General features: G+C 48.0%; 2 protein-coding genes across 2 annotated transcripts; both read left to right on the top strand.

The window, feature by feature from the left end:
* The first annotated feature begins 263 nt into the window (after nucleotides 1-263).
* Nucleotides 264-20,498, top strand: STRIP1 (striatin interacting protein 1). Its single transcript, XM_006865943.1, has 21 exons — nucleotides 264-456; nucleotides 2,679-2,748; nucleotides 3,799-3,873; nucleotides 4,174-4,308; nucleotides 4,410-4,530; nucleotides 5,333-5,401; nucleotides 6,566-6,672; nucleotides 6,785-6,912; nucleotides 8,944-9,126; nucleotides 9,468-9,685; nucleotides 10,526-10,591; nucleotides 10,709-10,772; nucleotides 13,403-13,474; nucleotides 13,965-14,039; nucleotides 14,235-14,332; nucleotides 15,467-15,593; nucleotides 15,810-15,910; nucleotides 16,582-16,648; nucleotides 17,151-17,255; nucleotides 18,444-18,648; nucleotides 20,098-20,498. Exons 1-21 carry the CDS (start codon nucleotides 277-279, stop codon nucleotides 20,343-20,345), a joined length of 2,514 nt encoding a protein of 837 aa, XP_006866005.1. The 5' UTR covers nucleotides 264-276; the 3' UTR covers nucleotides 20,346-20,498.
* On the top strand, nucleotides 17,732-17,936 carry LOC102835449 (putative thymosin beta-4-like protein 1-like). The gene is made up of 2 exons (XM_006865989.1): nucleotides 17,732-17,862; nucleotides 17,921-17,936. The coding sequence occupies exons 1-2, from the start codon at nucleotides 17,732-17,734 to the stop codon at nucleotides 17,934-17,936; spliced, it is 147 nt and encodes a 48-aa protein (XP_006866051.1).
* Nucleotides 20,499-21,910: the final 1,412 nt, after the last annotated feature.

Raw genomic sequence — 21,910 nt, 5'->3', positions numbered from 1 at the left:
CAGTGAAGGAAGAGGCCAACTAAAGGGGGGTAGGGTGTCTCACAGAAAAAATAAGACGTAAAGGGAATAGGAAGAAGAGCTGAAAACTAAAAACACAAAAGGAAAAGAACAGTTCAGGTAAAGGGAATCTCGCGATATGTTGGGCAGCCAAGATGGCGTTGAGCAATTGCTGCCACTCTTAATATGGCGACCAAGGACAGTTCCTGGCAGAAATAACGCGAGAGGCGCATCTCGGCGCTGGTCCGAGAATTGAGCCGGGGGTGTGGAGCAGTCAAAATGGAGCCGGCAGCTGGCGGTCCGAGCCCACTGATCGTGAACAACAAACAGCCCCAGCCGCCGCCACCTCCGCCGCCCGCGTCCGCGCAGCCTCCACCTGGAGTACCGCGGGCCAGCGGGGGCCTCCTACCCGGAGGCAAAGCCCGAGAGTTCAACCGCAACCAGCGCAAAGACTCGGAGGTCAGGACAGGAGCTCGCGGGGCGGGGGGAGGGGGGGGGCAGGCCGAGGCTGGCATTGGGCGGGCGGCGGAGATCCTGGTCTTGGGGCCGCTCTCGAGTCCAATCCTACCTTCCTAGAATGGTCAACGGGCCCGGCTGGGAAGCTGTCATTTTACAAGAGAAGCAGGAAGCAAGGCTGGTGCAGTCTCGGGGCCGGGGGCGTGAAGCCTCGCCCCAAGCCTCGCCTCCCAGAGCCGAGTGACCGCTCTCTTGCTGCTCTGGGGCCGGGGCTGTTTGTTGGTGCGGACTGGGGGACCCAGCCTCTAGGAAAGTCGCCCCCGTCCCAGTTCGGGGATGAAGAGTCAGCGGGCTGGGGTGGCGGTGCCCCCCAACCCCTAATCCTCTCGGCCGCTGATGCTGGGCGAACGGGCGCCGGCTGGCTGGTTCAGCAGAGCGCTGTGGACGGTGTGTGTGGGCAGGAAAGGAGCCGGACAGTGTTTAGAAAGCACTTTGTAGCCTGACGGAGCTAATTATTACCAGTAGGAGGTTGGGAGAAGGGGTGTGGGGAGTATTCCTTGTGCCCCTCCTTAAGAAGTGCAGGTTCGAGCCACGGCGACCGTGTTGAGTGGTTGCTGTGCTGAATGGGGCTGATGCTAGATCAGAAATGTCCATTTCAAACGTGCTGGGGCATCTCTTCTCCCTCCTGTCACCAAATCTCTAGTCTGAGCTAGTCAACTAATTCACTTCGCCCAGAGTTAAAGAATTCCTCCTACTGCCTCCTTTGGTGGAATTCATGAATGAAGGCACACACGATTCTCAGCGATTTAGGGCTTCTTAATCAGCAAGTTCTCAGAGCACTTACTATGAGGTCGCCTTTACCTGAGACAACTCCCAGGAGAGACTGATCAGCTGGCAGGCTTTTATTAACGAGTAAGAATTCCTCTCTTTCAGGCCATACCAAACCCTCATGATGCTATCTTTAGACCTGTGAAATCAGTTCCTCTCAACCTTTTTTGCTTGTTTGTTTGTTTGTTTGTTTGCAAGTCCAAAGTCTGGTAAAACATGTCAAAATTTGGCGAGTCCAGAGTACCCTGAAAAAGCAAAGTAACAGGTTTTTCAGGAACCCTTGCTTGGTTGATAGGTTTCCTTTGTAAGTGTGGAGGGTTATGGAAGTATAATGTCCAGAATGGTGTGTATTTAGTAATCACCTATCCCCAGCAATAAAAAAGATTCCCTGTACTGCATTCTCCCCCTGTGTGTGGGAGGGAAGCCATTCTGTGAGGCTGCTGCCTTTTCCATCTGTTATTTCTCACAGAAATTGGAGAAGGGGGCAGGAAGGAAGAAGGGCCTCAATACCCACTTTATCCTGAGCTGTTGATAGCCCAATACCCAGAAAGAAGTGAGACTTCCCGACTGATAGCACCATGGGGATTGGTCATTCAGTGCACAAAATACAGAGAAACCTTGTGCTCATTCATCCAACAAGTATTTATTAGAGCATAAACCATTCATACATTCTTTCGTGCTAGGTATTGTGCTCGGCCTGGTGAAATCATGGGTGAACAGTCGGGACAAAGTTCCTGCTCTCAAGGAACTTGCAGTCTCCTGGAGAGATAGACACTAAACAAATGCTCTGACACTGAAAAATGCTCTGAAAGAAAAGTGCCAAAGGGCTTCATTAAATTTGTACTAATACAGAATGAAAAATTGATGGAGTTTTTCCATGAACTTTTTGAAAACCCCTTGTATAACATGCTCTAGCGAGTTCCTTGGGTTGATATGTAGTCAGCATTGCTGGGCTACTACCTGAAAAGTTGGAGTTCACATCTACCCAGAGATGCTTTGAAAGAAATACCTGGTAATTCTGAAAAATTGGCCATTGAAAATCATGTGACCCATAGTTCTACTCTTGACATTCTTGGAATCAACAGCAACTGGTTTTATAAGTTAGACCAGGAGACAGAATATTGTGAAAAAACATCAATAAAGGAGAAGCAATGATCTCTGGTAGCATAGTGATTACAAATCGGGCTCCTAACCACAAGGTCAGCAGTTCGAAACTACCAGCTGTTCCATAGGATAAAGATGAGGCTTTCTGCTTCCATAAAGATTTACAGCCTCAGAAACCCTATGCAGAGTGACTATGATGGCACACCACCACCACCATAGTATGTGTATGTTTTTTCCTTTAAAAAAACATGCAGAATGATCTTTTGCATAACATTCTCTCTTATTCCCCACAGGGCTGTTCTGAATCACCAGACCTCGAGTTTGAGTATGCAGATACAGATAAGTGGGCAGCAGAGCTCTCTGGTAAACTATAGAACTTTGTACTGGTTGGGAAGAGGAGAAATCAATTTTTTTTTCTTACTGTTCTTTTAGAAAATTAAAAGTGTAAATACATTTTAGGGTGTTTTTGTTTTTTTTCTTTAGTTAGCCCTTATCTTGTTGTTAACCACCGAGTTAGTTCTGACTCCTAGCCACCCTATATAGAGTTTCTGAGAGTGGCTGATGGATTTGAACCACTGACCTGGCAGTTAGCAGTCCAGTGCTTATCCTACAGGACCATGTTAGTTTTTGCTTGAAGCCTTAAATAGCTTGTGACTTTGGGTTGCCATGCCCTTTAATACTTTAATAAAGCTTTTATGTGTAGTCAGCTTAGTTGGCTACAGGGCCCATCCCCAATGTGGGACAGTTAGCAAGTGGTGTCTCCTCCATAAAGTGCCCTTGACAGCGGTTTCTCAAGCAGTGGGTCACAAGCTGCAGCAGCAAGTGTGCTGCATCAGTGTATACCATTGCTGCAGTTGCAGCACATGTGTGGTTTGAGGCCAGCTTGAACTGCTTGAGCCTCCATGTTGTTGTTGTTACGTGCCATGGAGTCTGTTCCGACCATAGTGACCCTGTACAGGGTTTCCGAAGCTATAAATCATTACAGGAGCAGAATAGCTGGGAGTTTCCGTACCAGTTTATACGAGGGGGCTTCAAAAGTTCATGGAAAATGAAATTAAAAGATTAGGAATTTTTCTGCAAACTTTTGAAACCCTCTTCTACAGATGGAGTGGCCACTGGAAAGATGCATGTTCAGGGAATTGGTCAGCCTCTCGCATGGCTTAGAAAGATGGTTTCCTATCAGATTGGAAATGCCTGGATTTCTGTTTAGTTTAAATTCTGGTTATCCGCTGCGAGGCAAGTCAGCCTTCTATCCAGCATGCACAGCTGAGCACCGAGGCCCCCTTAGTAGTTGGCGTAGTCCAGGAATCGTTGTAGGTTGGGAAGCAAATGCCTTCCCTTCTCTGTTGCCCGTGAGACCTGGGTGTGGGATATCGATGAGGAGCTGATGATGATGAGATGTGTTCTTGACAGAGCTGTACAGCTACACAGAAGGGCCAGAGTTCCTGATGAATAGAAAATGCTTTGAGGAGGACTTCCGGATCCATGGTGAGATGATCTTCCCACTTGATTCCTTTCATACTGCACCACAAGAGCTGCTGGCTCTCTTTCCATCATCAGTCACTCTGGAGTGACCTAAGAAACCTGACCCATGGTTGTTCAAGGCCTGACAGTGAACCTACAGGAATTCTAGTGGTGACTTTTCAGAAGAAAACAATCTCTATCTAATTATCATTGCACCCAAAATGCCAGTATTCCCATCTGAAAATTCAGATTCATAGAAATTTGATGAATTTGGTGGGTTAACATTGTGTCCATCCCGTTGTCCTGATTTTTCTCGCCCTGCAGTGACAGACAAGAAGTGGACTGAGCTGGACACCAGCCAGCACCGTACCCACGCCATGAGGCTCCTAGATGGCTTGGAAGTCACTGCCAGAGAGAAGAGGCTCAAGGTAGCCCGAGCAATTCTCTATGTTGCTCAAGGTACTGAATGGACCTCCCCAGGGGCACCTGGCACCTCCCATAGTGGCATTGCCCAGTCCGATACAGGGAGGGGCTCTGTGAGCTATGCCCTGTGTTTGCAGGCACCTTTGGAGAGTGCAGCTCAGAGGCAGAGGTGCAATTCTGGATGCGCTACAACATCTTCCTGCTTCTGGAGGTGGGCACATTCAATGCTCTGGTGGAGCTTCTGAACATGGAAATAGAGTGAGTAATTCTGAGGGGAGACAGGTCTGGGAAGGGGTAACTGAGCTTACAGAATTCACTACTTTAACAGGGTTAGATGGGCCACACAGGGCCGAGGGTCTGGTCCCAAGCTCTCTTCTGACCACTATGGTTGAATAGTGGGAAAGCTGCTCAACCAAACCTTAAAGACTGATGAGGCTCCAGGAAGCCGTCTGTGTAGCTCCCTGAGACCACCAATAGTGCCGGTCCTGCCCAGCAATGGTGCCTTTCAAAAGGAGGCCTCTCATTTTGAACTCTTCCTTAAACCTACAAACTCGGTGTACTGTGTTGAGATTTTCCCCTTTGTCTAATGGACAGGTCAGCTGCTGCTCATCTAAGGGCAATAGCAGCAGTACTAATAGCTAAGAACACCCACTAAGTCCTTACCATATTCTAGGCACTGTTTTAAGGATACTACATGTTAATGACCTATAGGTACTCTTGTCACCCCTATTTTGTGTACTAAGAAACTTAAGACTGAAGGTACCTTGCTCAAGGGCATAGTTTGTACATGCGAGACAGGGCTCACACCTTGGCAGTCTGCTCCAGAGCATGAGTTCCTAATCACTGTGTCCTCCAGCCTTACATGCAGTCTCACACATATGTGGGGGCTTCAGAAAGTTCACGGAAATTCCATCTTTTAATTCAGTTTCCCACGAACTTTTTTTTGAAAGTCTCCTGATACCATAATGTTGTGTCCCTGCGCTGGATAACGCTTGTCAGGGGAAGGCCTTCCTTCTCTTCCTTCCTGGGGAAGGTGCTGACTCTCGAATCTTCCCTACAGCAACAGTGCCGCCTGTAGCAGTGCGGTGAGGAAGCCCGCCATCTCCCTAGCTGACAGCACAGACCTGAGGTGAGGCAAGCAGCAAGCCTGGGCCTCTGGGAGCTTGAGCAGCCCGTGTTGGAGAACCAGAGCAGACTGGGGAAGGGTGGTGAATCTGTAGCTGTGATGGGCTCTCAGTGAGTGATGTGTAGACCCTGCTGAGGCTCTCCCAAGCTGGGGCTTTGGGTTAAGTCTTCCAAAGAAAGAAGTCCTGAGTCAACCCACTTAACAGAACCCTAGTGAAGTTTGGGGTTTCTGTTCACATTGCTGCTGAGAGTTGGGGTGTGCAATATGTTATATTTGGGAGGGACACAGTGTGGTTCTCTGGGCTCCCACCTTCTGGTATTGCAGTATGATCCCCATCTACATTGGATCAGTCCCAGCTACTACATAGTATTTTGTGGCTTTGCAGGAAGTAATAACAACTGACTCCTGGTGTGGCGTTGTAGGATCAGCACTGGACTGCAAACCACAAGGTCGGCAGTTCAAACCCACCAGCTGCTCCTCAGAAACCCTACACAGGGTCACTATGAGTCGGAACCGACTCGTCAGCACTTCACAACAATAAACAACAATACCATCTTTGTATTTTCCCAAGGGCTAAACCTTGTCTTCTTTTGTTAATTTGGAAGCTTTTCAGATTCATGCTTGTGGTGCTCCCCACAGTAGTTAGAATCCCTAGGTATCACCCCCTCCTGCTTTCCATTTCATCTTGTTAAGCGCTGTCCCTGTCCTCTTTCATTGTTGGTACTTTGACCTTGGTTTGCTTTGTCTGACCTGACACCCGGTTCACTGTTCTAGGCCCACATCTGTGTTTTGTTCATCCCAGGAACTTAAGGCAGGAAGTACTTGTGACAATCTTGCTCATATCACTCGGCAGCCACTGATTAAGTAAGTACCTCCTCTGTGTGGGCACCTGCTGGGCACTGGAGGTACAGCACAGGATAAGATCTGATTGCAGCCAGAGTGACATGAAGCAGAGAAGGAAGCAGCAAGACGGAACGTCTTAGCCATGCCTTTGATCTGTGAGGCTCTGGTTCTGCTCTTTCTGTTCTCACTTTTCTCTCCATTGCAGCCTTCCCCCCTCCCCACCAGCCTTTGTGTACACGCTTCTGTCAGCTGGGATGTGAGGAACCTTGGGCTGCACCTTTGGTCCCCCATCCAGCTACATTATGAACTCACTCTTGTCCCCAGGGTCCTGCTGAACATCATGTACCTGACTGTGCAGACCGTTCACCAGGAGTGTGAGGGTGATAAGGCCGAGTGGAGGACCATGCGGCAGACCTTCAGGGCTGAGCTGGGTAGGACCCTGGGTTTCCTGTAGAGTCTCTGCCTGAGAGGGCAGCTGGAGGCTCAGGGTCCTGGGGTATCCTGTTCCTGCCTGTGGTCCTCATGCTTTTATATCACCTCCAGGTTCCCCATTGTACAACAACGAGCCATTTGCCATCATGCTGTTTGGAATGGTCACCAAATTTTGCAGTGGCCATGCCCCTCATTTTCCCATGAAGAAAGTGCTCTTGCTGCTCTGGAAGACAGTATTGGTGAGCACCTCCTTGGAGGGAAACTTGGGTGCTAAGGGGCCTTTTTAAAAAAATTTTATTGTGAACTGAGTGATGGTTTACATGGGAGAACATCAGGTTTACAACATAGTTTCGTTGCAATGATTACAGTCTTCTCTGTGCATCATCATTCAAGAGTATTTGCTTCTATTCCCGGTTTGTTTTTGGGAGGGGTGGGGAGGATGTACACAGAAACACTTAGGCATATATAATAATTTAAACAACCAAAGGGCACATTCTGCAAGCCTGCCTCCTAGCCACCAGCACCCAGTCCCTCTCTTTCCATGAATCTAGAGTCCTCAGCTGCTCCCTTTCTCCATGTCCCCATCTCTGCCTCCATCTCTGGTGTCGCTGCTTCTCTGGATAAGGTCCTCCACTCTGCTTGTGCTCTTCTCCCTTGATGGTCCTAGGGGCCTCTGTTTCTGGACTGTAAGATTAACCACTCCTAAGGCGCCTTTTTAAAAAACTTGTGGTAAATATTTATGTAACAAAACATCTATGAATGATTTTTACATGTGTAGTTTAGTGACAATTATATTCATTGTGTTGTTCAACCATCATTCTATTCCCAAACTTTTTCAACATTGTTAATACTTTGGTGGGTTGAAAAATTAAAAAATAAGAAAAATAAGAAAAGACGACAAAAGAAGTGCCACTGAGGCCAAAGAGAACTTGGTCATTGAGCGATAGGTTGCTCACTGACTCCAGGAAGCAGTTTTCTCCAGAGAACAGCTGCTCCCCAGATACGGTGCTTCAGGAAGTGGCTACTGAACCTGGAGATTGTAAAGAGATTTGAGGCAAAATTTGTTGAAATTATTGTTGTTGTTGTAAGTGCCATCAAGTCAGTTCCAATCTTAGCATTTCCAAGGAGCAGCTGGTGAGCTTGAACCACTAACCTTGCGGTTCAAACCAACTTGGCAATGCATTAACCCATAGCGCCACATCAGGACTCCATTGTCTAAATAGAGCTGGTATAATTGGACCCCTCTGTCAGATGAAGAAAGCAAGAAAGCCCTGGGTTAGCTTTTGCTTTGCTCAGGGTGGCAGGAAACCCAAATCTGTTTAGGGAAGGGAGTAGGCCAGCACCACGTCTGATTTGGGGGTCAATGTGAGCCAGGCCCGGGCCAACCCAGGGGTCCTTCCACCTCTTGTTAAGTGCCATTGAGTCGGTTCTAACTTGTAGTGACCTTTATAGGGTTTCCGAGGCTGTTAATCATTGCAGGCTCAGAAAGCCTCATCTTGCTCTTGCAGAGTTACTGGTGGACTTCAACTGACAACCACTGGATTCATAGTCCAGTGCATATTTAACAGAGTCAATGCACTCCTTCACTGGGTTTAGAAACCTCTTCAAAGTTGTCTCCTTTATGTTTTCCGTATATCCTGTTGGTTCCTCATGAAGCCTCACTGAAGGCAGAGAAGACAGCTGCAGTCTTCAGAAGCCTCAAAACCAGGCAGCCTAATAGCTGTACAGCGCTAGAGTTTTTGCTTCTAGAGAGATGTTTAGATGAAAGTTTTGTTGTTTTTTTTAAATTTGAATGTGTAACAATATTATTTCTGATTTGTCTTCAAAAGACTGGCATATATAACTTTTGAAACATGAGTCTCACAGACTTTTGTAGAAACTTGAAGAGGTAGGTTCTTTAAGCCTTTTTTTTAAAATTGAAGAGTGTGTTGTACATATGTACGTATGTCCATGCACGGGTTAAGTCAACCTGTGTTTCTACTCCTTCCTTCTTGTCATTACGTGCATTGGAGTCTGATCCAACTCATATTTATATAGGGTTTCCGAGGAGGGACTGGTGAATTTGAACCAATGATCAAACTGACCTTGTAGTCCAGTGCATTATGCCACAGTACCACACTAGGACTCCCTGTGGATGTCACTGAATTCTTGAGGTGGAGCTAGTCCCTCATTTCGAGGTTGTGTGGGTCATGGTGTCATGAGCCTGACAGGGATGTGCAGGAAGCCATCTTGTGGACATACCCCGGATCTGTGCCCCTGTGTTGATTCAGTGCACGCTAGGTGGCTTCGAGGAGCTGCAGAGCATGAAGGCTGAGAAGCGTACCATCCTGGGCCTGCCTCCACTGCCTGAGGACAGCATCAAAGTGATTCGCAACATGAGGGCTGCCTCGCCTCCCGCGTCCGCCTCGGACCTGATTGAGCAGCAGCAGAAACGGGGCCGCCGGGAGCACAAGGTGAGGTGAAGTCTCTCTGAGTCATGAGGGTTGAAAAGGTGCACAGATGCACCAACATGGTCTCGGGAGCAGTGGGATTGTGGGAGACCCTCTCTGGTCAGCTTGTTGGAATGAATGCCTCTAGGGAGGGACACTTGGTCCCCAGCCAGGGGCTAGTTTATAGTGGATTCTCCAAACATCTGAGGGACTGGGTACGAAATGATTTCTTGACTCTCTCGACTCCCTCTCTGCTCTTCCCCTGCCCTGAGCGTTCTACCTTTCTGTGTGACTCCTCCTCAAGCCTCCTTGCCCGTTTCCGCAGCAGGTTCTTGCCTTCAGTTCTACCATCCATCTGTTTTCAGGCTCTGATAAAGCAGGACAACTTAGATGCCTTCAATGAGCGGGATCCATACAAGGCTGATGACGCTCGAGAAGAGGAAGAGGAGAATGATGATGACAACAGTTTGGAGGGGGAGACATTCCCCCTTGAGCGGGATGAAGTGATGCCTCCACCAATGCAGCCCCCTCAGACCGACCGACTTACCTGCCCCAAAGGGCTCCCCTGGGCTCCCAAGGTCAGGTGAGGCTCAGCTCCAGGCCTTTCCTGGCCTGAGTCACATTGGAGGCGCTCTGTAGGACCAGGCTGACCTTGGCTCCATGACAAGGCCCTAAAGAACCCTGTACTGGCCCAGGGGTCATGGTGGCTGGCCTTGCCAAATAGGGCCCTTGTCTACTTCTTGAATTAGCTACTAGTTAGATGTGATGCTAGTGGAGGGGTTGTGAAAAAAAGCAAATTAAGGATATTTCAGAGAAATCATTCTCTCCCTGGGAGTTTCATAGAGTTTTTAACTAAAAAATAGTAGATTAAGCATTTGTTTCTTTAGAACAATACGGTGTTTGAGATCAGTATGGGTAAGTAGATGGGTGGAAAGATATCTGGAAATGTATGAATATTGTCTGCTTGAAAGTGCTCTAAAGAAATAGATGAAACGTAGACGGAAATAGAAATTATTTTCTTCATCTAGAATGTGTTTTCAGTTTCTGTGGAGAATGCAAAACAGATTATTAGAAAAAAGTTATGCCTCATTATTTGAAACAGACAAATGTAACACTTTTTTTATAGCTGTAATTTTTATAAATGTGTAAGAAATTCAGAATTAACTGCGTTTTAAGTTTGATGTATTGGTTTAATTTTATGAAGAAACTCATTAAACATATTTTCAGGTTTTTAATCCAAGAAATGGTAGGCTTTAGATAGTAAAGGTTTCCTTTTTTCTATTTTGATTTTTTTTTCCAAAAAGCAAAACAGTTGTGGGAGACTTTTTCTTATCTTGGCTTCCCAATTTATGGGATGTTTGTTTTCCCTAACTGTGCACTTTGAAATACTGTGTAATGAAAACCTTTCTCTTTTCTTTGACAGAGAAAAGGACATTGAGATGTTCCTTGAGTCCAGCCGCAGCAAATTCATAGGCTACACCCTAGGCAGGTTAGTGTCATTCAAGCTCCTCTGGAAATACGAAGCTCACCCTGCTGGCCTTTGGTGTTTGGGAACCCAAGTAAATTGATGTCCAGGTTTAACCACAGGGCTTCCTTTATTTTCCAGTGACACGAACACAGTGGTGGGGCTGCCCAGGCCAATTCATGAAAGCATCAAGACTCTGAAGCAGGTAAGTGACTTTGGGTAAGCTTCTGGCCTAACTTGGTGCCACAGTGAGTGAAGTGAGACCAGCCTTTCTGGAGAAGCTTGAATTGCGAGTCGGCCTGAAAGCACCGGGGCTAGAGGAATGAGTGGACTGCGGAAATAGCCATTCAAGCAGTTGTCAGCTAAATTTTTGTTTGGGACTGACTTGGGATTCTTTAAGATTGTATTAACGGACCATTTTTGGTGTTTTTAGGGACCCAATTAAGTAGCCCTCCCTCTTCCTTGTTCACATTTTGAAACAACTGAGGAATAGGCAAATGGAGGTGAAAATGCCATCTCTATTGCTGATAGAGCTGTGGAGAATGAGGCTTAGGAACACAGCAGTGGCTGTCATAGTCCTGTACGTCCGGAATTGGGTGTACTCACCTACCCAGGACCTGGCTGTGCACAAACCCTGCTAAGCAGAGCAGATGAGAAGCAGAAGCAGAAAGGAGCACAGGTTCTCAGTAGGAAGACAGATTCTAGCAAGGACCACAAGGTTGCTTTGAATTGTAAGGTCATAGGTTCAAATTCATCAACTGCTCCTCAGAAACACTAACCAGTGTTGCTATGAGTCTGAACCAATTCAACGGCACTAAACTACAACAATAACAAATGTATGTGGTTGTTGTTAGGTGCCATCAAGTCAGTATCGACTCTTAGCGACCTTGTGCATAACAGAATGAAACACTGGCCAATCCTGGGCCAACCTCACAATTGTTGCCATGCTTGAGCCCATTGATCCTGTCACTTTGCCAGTCCATCTCGCTGGGGGTCTTCCTCTTTTTCTCTGATCCTCCACCTCACCAAACATGATATCCTTCTCCAGTGACTGGTCCCTTCTGACAATATGTCCTAAAGTATGAGAGACAAAGTTTGGTCATCGTGGCCTCCAAGGAGCACTCTGGTTGTACTTCTTCCAACGAAGATCCGTTGGTTCTTTTGGCAGCCCATGGCACTTTCAATATTCTCCTCCAACACCATAACTGAAAAGCATCAATTCTTCTACCGTCTTCCTTATTCACTCCAGTTTTCGCGTGCATATGAGGTTATTGAAAATACCATGGCTTGGGTCAGGTGCACCATAGTCCTCAAGCTGACATCTTTGCTCTTCAACACTTTAAAAAGGTCTTGTGCAGTAGATTTGCCTAATGCAGTGCGTTGTTTGATTTCTTGACTGCTGCTTCCATGAGTGTTGATAGTTGATCCAAGAAGAATGAAGTCTTTGATAACTTCAATTGTTGTCGTACTTTGGTGACTTGTAAATTGCTGTGATTCTGGAAGTTATGCCATCGGTATTTTAAATACCAGCATGGTCACCCATGGTGGACAGGTTTCAGATGAGCTTCCAGACAAAGACAGACTAGGAAGAAGGAGTGATGAACTACTTCTAAATATTTAGTCACTGAAAACCTTACGAATAGCAGAGAAACAAATGTATATATGTATTTAAATATATTTTAAAATCTTGTAGTACTAATGGTTCCCATTCAGCTAGATTCTTTGAGTTTTGATTCCATTTTTAATAGTTGTTTTACTCTTATTATGTTTATCTGAAAGCTCCCTTGCCCACCTTTGATTTTTTTTTTTTCTAATCTGTGGACTTTTTACACTGGTTTTGAGAGAGAGCACTTTTTTTTAAGGTTTTTATTATGGATTGAAGTTTACAGGGCAGATCAGCAGTTTCACATTCAACAAATAATACACCTTGTTTCATTACGATGAGTATAATCCCCTCCATGTACCATAAGAGGGAGCACATTGATAAAAGTCCACTTAGAAAGGTCTTTGGAGTTTGTTGTTAAGTGCCATCAAGTCTTCTTCAACTCATCATGACCCTTTGTCCAATAGAACAAAACACGGCCTGATCCTGTACCAGCCTCATAATTGCTGCTACACTTGAGCCCATTGTTAATGCCACTATGCCAGTCCATCTCGTTGGGGGTGCTTCCTCTTTTTCTCCATCCCGCCAAGCATGACTGGTCCCTTCGGATCGTATGTCCAAAGTATGAGAGAAGAAGTCTGGCCATCTTGGCTTCTTATTCTGGTTGTACTTCTTCCAGCACAGATTCGTTTGTTGTTCTGGCAGCCCATGATACCTTTGATACTCTCCCACACCATAACTCAAAGGCATCAATCAAGTCTTCTACAGTGTTCCTTATTCATTGTCCAATTTTATCTGCATATGAGGTTATTGAAAATACCATGGTTTGGATTAGGCGCATTTTAGTTCTCAAATTGACATCTTTGCTCTTGTGCAACAAATTTGCCTAAAGTGGTAACGTTGTTTGATTTCTTGACTGTTGTTTGTCCATGAGTGTTGGTGGATCCAAGCAAAGTGAAGTATTTGACAACTTCAGTCTTTTCTCCATTTATATGGGTGTTACTTATTGGTCATTTGTGGGGATTTTTTTGTTTACTTTGAGATACAACCCATCCTGAAGACTGTGGTCTTTGGTGTTTAGGATTTTAGTTAGGGGTCTTTGTGGTGACTTAGCCCTCTTGCAGAAGACTGTGCTTGGAGAACAATGTGTAAGGTCTTTGCCAGTGTACCTGAGTCTGGCCAGAGAAGAAGGGTGTCCTCCACAATGCCTGCTTTCCTTGCTCTTTCCCCAGCACAAGTACACGTCGATTGCAGAGGTCCAAGCACAGATGGAGGAGGAGTACCTTCGCTCTCCTCTCTCAGGGGTGAGTAGAGCTGGTCTCTGATCTGCGGATACCCAGCTGTTCCCAGGCACTGTGTTGCCCCAGGCCCTGCCTTCTAGAAGCTCCCAGTCGAGCTTTCACAGCAGGTGATAACAGTACATGTATTACGTATAGTTCAGAGGTTAAGCATACAGACTCTAAGCTGGTCACCTGGCTTTGAGTTCTGACTTTACCATTTAGTGGGCCAATGGCAGAGGCAAGTTCCTGAATCTCTTTGTGCTTTAGTTTCCTCATCTGTAAAATGGGAAAATGAGGGTACTTTCTTCACAGTGTTGTTGTAAAGAGTAAGTTGTTATAAGTCAACTGCTTCTAACAGAGCCTAGCACACTGTGTGCTCAGTGTATGCTGCCTTTATCTTCAGCAGTAGTGTTTATTTGGTACTTACAGAATCTCCTTCCACCTTCAAGGAAGCTGGCCTAGGAGGTTGTAGTCAGGACTGGGGTTTTGCATTTGTACCTGTTGTGTTAAAAAGGGAGAAGAGGAAGTCGATCAAGTTCCTGCAGAAACCCTCTACCAAGGCTTGCTCCCCAGCCTGCCTCAGTATATGGTGAGATGTTGCTTCCCCCTAGGGTGCTCTGTGTCTGGGACCTTCAGTGGCCATCAGTCAGTACCTGCAGTACGATCACCCTTCCCACCCCCTTAGCCCTGCTTTCCTTTGACCCTTCTTTTGCCACCTGAGGACCTAAAATGCTTAGTTCTGGCTCTGGGCTCCTCACTGTCTGAGTGGTCTGCTTTTCCCCAGATCGCCCTGCTGAAGATCCTGCTGGCGGCAGCTCCCACCTCCAAGGCCAAAACAGACTCAATCAACATCCTAGCAGATGTCCTGCCTGAGGAGATGCCGTGAGTGTCATTCCTGTGAATGGAGCAGGTCAGGGGCAGCAGGGGAGTGTTTTTCTTTTATATGCTAGGTTGGTTTCTTTATTTTTTGGCCTAATTTTTCCGTAAGTTTAGAGTATTCCTGACTTGAAAAGAGAACACATACTGGATTGGGAAATTGTACTGTTTGGAGATTGGCCTGGATTCTGGTGTAGTCTCTGCCACTGAGTGAACTGAGCAAACTAGGGAAAGGTATTTCCTTTTCCCATAAATTGAATGAGGGTTTTCCACAACCCACCCTCTGAAACTTTGAGGTGGGGACATCCAGGACTTGTAGACAGCACTTCTAGGTAAGGTGCCAGCCGACCAGTGAACCTGAGCTGAGTGTGGATTAGTTCGTGTTTGTCAGTGTTCCTGGCAGGCAGACACTTGTGAGTGTCTCAGGGTGATTGAGTGAAGTCCTTAGGGGCTTTTCATCCCTGGGGCACTGAGCTCATCTCTTTGATATGAGTATGAACTGAAATCATACTTCTCCTTTGAGAAGGATCCAGGTCTTAACCTGGTCTCCTGCCTGCCTGCCAACACCAGCCCAGCTCAGAGCCAGACTCTCTGCCAGCGAGCAGGGCTCTGCGCTGCCCTAGGACTGGGCACTGAGAAGAGCCTAGCTAATGCCAAAGGGAGCTTCACCCAGCACTAGGCCATCAGGGTGCTCCTGGGAAAAAGGATCCCAGAGCCAGATATTACACTTCAGACGTGCAGTGGGAAGTCCTGAATTAGGATACTTGTAAACTCAGTGCTCCTCTTTCTGTGTCCCTGCCCCCCGTAAGATGATCTGTCTCAATGTACTGAGATTCCACAGAACACACTCCGAGGAACATAAGTTCATATGGTGGCAGAAGCTGATAGGAGATTTTGAAAAGGAGAAGTTCATTTTTAGAGCAAAAGCAGAGAATATGTTTGGGCATTAGGGGGCAAAAAATAAATCATACTAAGCTAAGTAGCTTTAGGCAAGGGGAGCCCGGGTCCTGACCTCTAAGATGTCCACAGTGTGGGTAATGAGGCAGGAGCCTTGGACCAGAGGTGTCATGGGAGGTTGGGAGTGCTTAGGAACAAGGTGCCAAACGTGCTGACGTCTCACCCCGGAAATTGTGTGTCTAGCACTACAGTGTTGCAGAGCATGAAACTGGGAGTGGACGTGAACCGCCACAAAGAGGTCATTGTTAAGGCTATTTCTGCTCTCCTGCTGCTGCTACTCAAGCACTTCAAGTTGAACCACATCTACCAGGTACCTCCAGGGCCTGCCTTCCAGTCTACTAGGCCAGGGCCAGTGGCCAGACACAGGGCTGTTCCTCCAGCAAAGAGGAATCAGGGCCTTGGCCTTTAAACCTCCCTGAGTCTACAGTAATGTGCGAGGACACGGTCTTCCAACCAGGGCCTTTTATCGCTGGAGGAAAACAAGTGAAATCCCAAGGAGTTCACTTACCTTTTCTCTTGGTTCCAGTTTGAATACATGGCCCAGCACCTGGTGTTTGCCAACTGCATCCCTTTGATCCTTAAGTTCTTCAATCAAAATATCATGTCCTACATCACTGCCAAGAACAGGTAATCAAGGACCAGGAAGGCCTGGGTACAACCAAATGACAGGACTCCTGCTTGCCTACTTGCTGAATCTGTCCAGCACCTACAAGCCAGTACTCTGCCAGACATCTGGACACAGAGCTGAGTGGGACTGGGTTCCTGCCTTAGGCTAGCTAGGCTAGTGACAGGTGACCCTGTCTGTGTCTGGGCAGGTGGCTCTGCTCCTGGGCTCCAGTTACTGCCCTCGCTGCTCCTTGTGCATGTTTCTTTTTCTGAGACCCATTGGGCCTGCTCTCTCAAGAGCCCCCACCCCCCCCCTCCTGCCCTGTTCCCCAGTGTGATGCACCACCTGGTGGTCTGTCAACCAGCTTCACTGCCTGGGATGAAGATTTGAGTTAGAACTCTCTAGATTCCAACCTCAGATCCATGGCTATGGGGAAAACTGCCACAGAGCCACCTCCGCCTCCCCTTAGAAGGATAACAAACTGGCCTCTGGCCACAGAAGGACCTGACAGGTTCTTAGAGTAGCCAATATTTTCTCTTCTCATGCTGGGGGCAGGAGGGGAGTGCAGACAGGGTAGATTGCTACTGGTGCTCCCACAGTGAAGGAGGGGATCCAGGCACCTAGCCAGTCCTGCTGTTCTGCCAGACCCAGGACTGTGCTGAGAATGGTGCCTTGCTCTTGCCCCTTGCAGCATTTCTGTCTTGGACTATCCTCACTGCGTGGTGCATGAGCTTCCAGAGCTGACTGCCGAGAGTCTGGTGAGTGTCCCTTTATCAGAAGGGTTGTCCCAACACAAGGGGTAGAGGAGCATGGTGGAGTGCCTGAATGTAAGACTGCAGTTGCGTAGAAGGGGCCAGGGCGGGCCCTGACAAGCGGGAGGGAAGATTTGGACATGGGCTAGCTGGACAGGGCAGCTGCTGACAGGCCACCCAGTTGGGTTGCTTCACATCTCATGGTGGATTCCTGTGGGGCCATAGCTGAGGCAGGCTGGGCTCCCCAGGATGTGGAGGTCTGAAGAGAGTCCCACAAGTTATAGTGTAAGTTTCCTATAGGAAAATACTAGGGAATCCTCTCCCCTAGTGCCAACTTCTGAGTTAGAGTCCCCCTAGGTATAGGGAGGGGTTGGGAGCTTCCCTTCCCCTTTGGCCTCTCTTGGTTGAGGCATAGGGACCCTGCTGTTCTGGGACCCCACCTGTGAGGGCCTTTAGGGAATTGCAGTCCAGTTGTGAGGGTGTGGTTGTTCCTGGGTTTATCCTACAGGAAGCAGGCGACACTAACGAGTTTTGTTGGAGGAACCTCTTTTCTTGTATCAATCTGCTTCGAATTTTGAACAAACTGACCAAATGGAAGCATTCAAGGACAATGGTGAGTACGCACAGTCAACAGGCATGAAACTTGGGGCTCAGATAAGAGAGCTACAGGTACACCCCTGTACCTTCCCTTCACCCCTTCATGCTGTGAGCAGGGGGTCCTCTGGGTGGGACTTGCTGTTGCACCTACAGCTTTCTCATTTAAGCATGCTATACTGCATCCTTCTTTCTAACAACTGGTTCCTCAGTAAGTTGAACTGCAGGCTGGGTGAGGCACTGAAACAGATCCACATTAATTCCTAGTTGGTAACAAAACCAGGCTTCTGGGAATCTCTCTGACCCTGGGCTTATGCATGCCTTTGGGGTAGAGAGGGCCATGAATCCTCTGACATTACACTTGTGCACACTGGAATGTATCTGGGGAAGAACTCAGTAGTTTTCTTCAGATCTTAAGGACCTTGCAGACATGGCGGTGGCCACTGCAGTCAGTGACACAAGCTCGCTCTCGTCTCACCCGAGTCCACTGCTACCATGTCTTACAAACCCGACATGGCCAAGACTGAGAAATTCGAGAAGTCGAAATTGAAGAAGACAGAAATGCAAGAGAAAAATCTGCTGCCTTTAAAGGAAATGATCGAACAGGAGAAGCAAGCAGGCAAATCGTTATGAGATGGCACAGTGCATTCCACAAGCTCTGCCTTCTTATTTTCCTTTTTATAGCTGTTTAACTGTGTAAGATACAGATAGGTTGGATCAGGTTTAAATGACTGCTGCCCCTTTTCACATCAAAGAATTAAGTACTACTGACTGATGGCTGAGCCTGCTCCTCCTGTCGACCTGGCTGGCTGGAAAGGAAGGAAAGAACTTGCATGTTGAAGGAAGAAGCTGGGTGGGACGACAGTGAATAAGATAGAGTAAAAGCTGGTCCAAGGTGTCCTGCAGGCATAAAATGCCATGCAATTTTTTTTCTCAAATGATTTTAATTATTGGAATGCACAGTTATTTAATATGCAAATTAAAAGTTTAAAAACGTGGTGGGGGGGGGGAGGGAGACCCTGAAGGGCACCCAGTGGTCCCAGTTTGCCTAGGACTCTTCTGGTGTTAGCGAGAATGTCCCATGTCCCAGAAAACCCCTCAGGAATACTGGGGCAGTCAGTTGCCCTGCCCATAACCTGAAAGAGGACTGAGCAGCAGTGTGACTTGCTTCTGCCTCGCCGTGGCTGCTCCCTTGTGCCCTCCACAGATGCTGGTGGTATTCAAGTCAGCCCCCATTCTGAAGCGGGCCCTGAAGGTGAAGCAAGCCATGATGCAACTCTACGTGCTGAAACTGCTTAAGGTACAGACCAAATACCTGGGACGGCAGTGGCGGAAGAGCAACATGAAGACGATGTCAGCCATCTACCAGAAGGTGCGGCACCGGCTGAACGACGACTGGGCCTATGGCAATGGTGAGGCTATGCTGTGGAGCAGGGTCGGAGCTGTGTGGGAAAGAGGGACCTTAGGTGAGAGAGAGAGAGAGCCCAGCTTTTGTAGCTTCAGGGTGAGAGTTCTGGGAAGGATTTGGATTAGTTATCAGCCTCGGCTCCTCTGCCCCCTCCCCTCCCAGCCAGTCATGCTTTAGGAATTGTCACAAGACTCTGTCCCCTCTTCTTTCCCCACTGCAACTGCCTTAGTTCTGGTCACCTCAACTTGCAACTCCCAGTTGGCTTCCCTCCCTCCCAATTTCTTCCCCTCTGTCAGTGCCTCCTTTCCCTGTTATATTTCAAACTGCAAACTCTGTGGTGTTACCTCCATCTTTTAGAAGTAAGGAAATCTGGGAGTGCAGTGGGTTAAGCATTGGTTGGATCCATTGGCTGCTGTGCGGGAGGAAGATGTGGCAGTCTGCTTTGTAAAGATTACAGGCTTGGAAACCCTGTGGAGCAGTTCTCCTCTGCCCTGTAGGGTCACTGTGAATCAGAATTGACTAGATGGCAGCAGGTTAGGTTTGGTTTTATGATCCTTAGAATGAATATCAAACTCTGTAAGTGAGGCACATGGGACCCACCCATCTCCCCTCTGTAATCCTCAGTCCAGCCTGTGTGGCGCGCAGGTCTCTGGGCACACAGGAGCACTTGGTCCCCGAATGCTCCCCATGTTGTTTTCCACTCTGGGCCTCTGCCTCTACTCTCCCCTCAGGGGCAGAGCCCCTGCCCCTCCGCCCAGCTGTCCTGTGTTTGCTGTGTGCTCCTTCCTGCTCTGGGAGAGTTGGTTCTTCTGCCTGGAATCCTTGAGTATGGTGCTCCACTGTAGCTCCTGGCCTAGGGGACCATGGCCCATGGTGTTTACTAGTCCAGTGTGAGTCTGGACATGCCAGCGCAGTGCCAGAGTCACTTCTGTATCCCGCAGACAGGTAGCACACAGCTCCTATTGGAATGAGAGCGGGTGGCAAAGGGCTCTCCAGAGAGACAGGGAGAAGGGAGCCTCTTAAGAAGCAAGTTGTACTAGTGGTGCTCCCTGTTGGAGTCACTGTCTGCATAAGCTGCTGGAGAAGCCTGTCTAGGTGGTTGTTGTGTTGATTCCGACTCCTAACAACCCTGTATAGGGTTTCCAAGAGCAGCTGGTGGCTTTGAACTGTAACCTTGAGGTTACTAGTCTAGTGATCCCATAGCACCATACCAGGTCAGACCCGGCTTTTCTTCTGACTCTTGCTCTCTTCTCTCTGGGAAACTGCCTTGCCTCAGTCTTCTTTGAACCCTTTCCTATAACTTCCCAGCAGAGGACAGGGCTTGGAGGAGTCCTGGTCTCTCCTGACAGCATTTTAAGTCCTGACCTATCTGTCCCTGAATGCTTACAGTGAACCCAAAGGGAGCTGCCACCAGGTCCTGACTCCTAAACCATGTCTTCCTGCTTTGTCCCAGATCTCGATGCCCGGCCCTGGGATTTTCAGGCAGAGGAGTGTGCCCTCCGTGCCAACATTGAACGTTTCAACGCTCGGCGCTATGACCGGGCCCACAACAACCCTGACTTTCTGCCAGTGGACAACTGCCTACAGAGTGTCCTGGGCCAGCGGGTGGACCTCCCTGAGGACTTCCAGATGAACTATGACCTCTGGCTAGAAAGGGAGGTCTTCTCCAAGCCCATTTCCTGGGAAGAACTGCTGCAGTGAGGCTCTTGGGAGTAGGACTACAAAGGGAAGACGGGGTTATGTCAGGCTCCCCGAGGGCATGGTCCTGGTTACTTGCTGCAGTGCTCCGTCCCCACCAGGTGGCAGCACAGCCCCGCTCTGCCCTCCAGAGCCTGCATTGGGCTGATGGAGGAGTCCTGCTCAGGAGCAATCATCTCTGCTTGGAATCCTCTCTTCCTTCACTCCCCTGCCTCTGGGACGTGGTTGGTCGCAGCCCGTTTCTCAGTCAGTTCAAGACTGGGAAATGCAGCATGGGCTGAATTCTCTCTGCATTTGAGTTTTAGGGGTCACATCTGAGTTTTAGGGGTCTCTAGAGAGAGAGGCTTGTCATGGCCACTTGTCAAGGAGGAGAGGTTAGGGCCAGGGCCAGAAAGACAGCACCTTGGTTTTGCTCTGGGGGTGTTTTCTGATGTCATTCCAGCCTCCTGCTAAGTTGCATCCAAAAGCAATTGCAGAGGCCTCCACTGCTGCCTCAGTGCTTTGGTTCTGGGCGAGTCGAATAGGAAGAGAAGCTTCCCTTAGCCAGACATGCCATTTCCCCTCTGTTTGCTAAGGGCTTGTAAATATGTATACACATGCAGTCTCTGGGTTACAACCCTCCAACATAGGGACAACTCCTACATGCCCTTTAGTATTAGTAAATGTACCTTCACTTTGAAGTAGCAGAACCAGTCCCACTTCCTACTTGCAACAAATTTTTCATCAGAATCACCTTTACTTGCTGCACATGTGCAGCTTTGATATCATCAAGCCTTTTCTTACACTAGGTCCCAAACCAAACTCTTAGTGACCCTGTAGAATAGGGTAGAACTGCCCCCTGGGGTTTCCAAGGCTCTCTAAATCATTGTGGAAGCAGATTGCCACATCTTTCTCCCATGGAGAGGCTTGTGGGTTTGAACCACCAGCCTTTTTGTTAGCAGTTGAGAGCTTAACCACTGCACCACCAGGGCTCCTATTTCTTCTAGTAGAATAAGGGTAACTTAGAGCCATATGCACCTGTTCCAGGTAGACACACTTAGGAACAAATGTTGTCTATAACCCAGGGACTGCCTGTATAAATTTGTGTGTACTCTCTTGTGTTCTGTTGGGGTTTTTAAATGTGTTATGTATTCTATTTACATTAAAAGGAAGTGAAAACAGTCCTTATTGTGTTTCAGAACCACCTCAACAGCAAATAACAACAGCATTGCCTAAATAGCTGGTGCAGGGCTGGTTTTCCTGCTCTCATTGGTAGGTCACCCAGTTACCTCTCCAAAGCTGCCTACCTTTCTCATTTAAGGGCTCTTTTGCTGCTGGAGTGACAAGTTTTCCTGCAGATCAGAAGGTTGGGTCATTTGCTCTAAGCCTCCCAGAGACAGGGTGGTTGGGAATGAGAGGAAATTCATGCCCAAAGCCTGGGAAAGTAGACATCAAGAGTTAGCTCCATGGTGGGAAAGAGTGTTGAGGGGCCTAGGAGCCCCCCAGGATGGATGGAGAAGCAAGGAAAACTTGTGGTAGGTGCCATTTGAGACTTCCTGGGAGTCTGTACTCAGCTTCAGATTGCTGAA

Source organism: Chrysochloris asiatica, unplaced genomic scaffold, assembly GCF_000296735.1.
Source record: "Chrysochloris asiatica unplaced genomic scaffold, ChrAsi1.0 scaffold00085, whole genome shotgun sequence".
Taxonomy (NCBI): Eukaryota; Metazoa; Chordata; class Mammalia; order Afrosoricida; family Chrysochloridae; genus Chrysochloris; species Chrysochloris asiatica.
The sequence above is the reverse complement of the archived record's forward strand: the minus strand, read 5'-3'. Positions and strand labels throughout refer to the sequence as shown.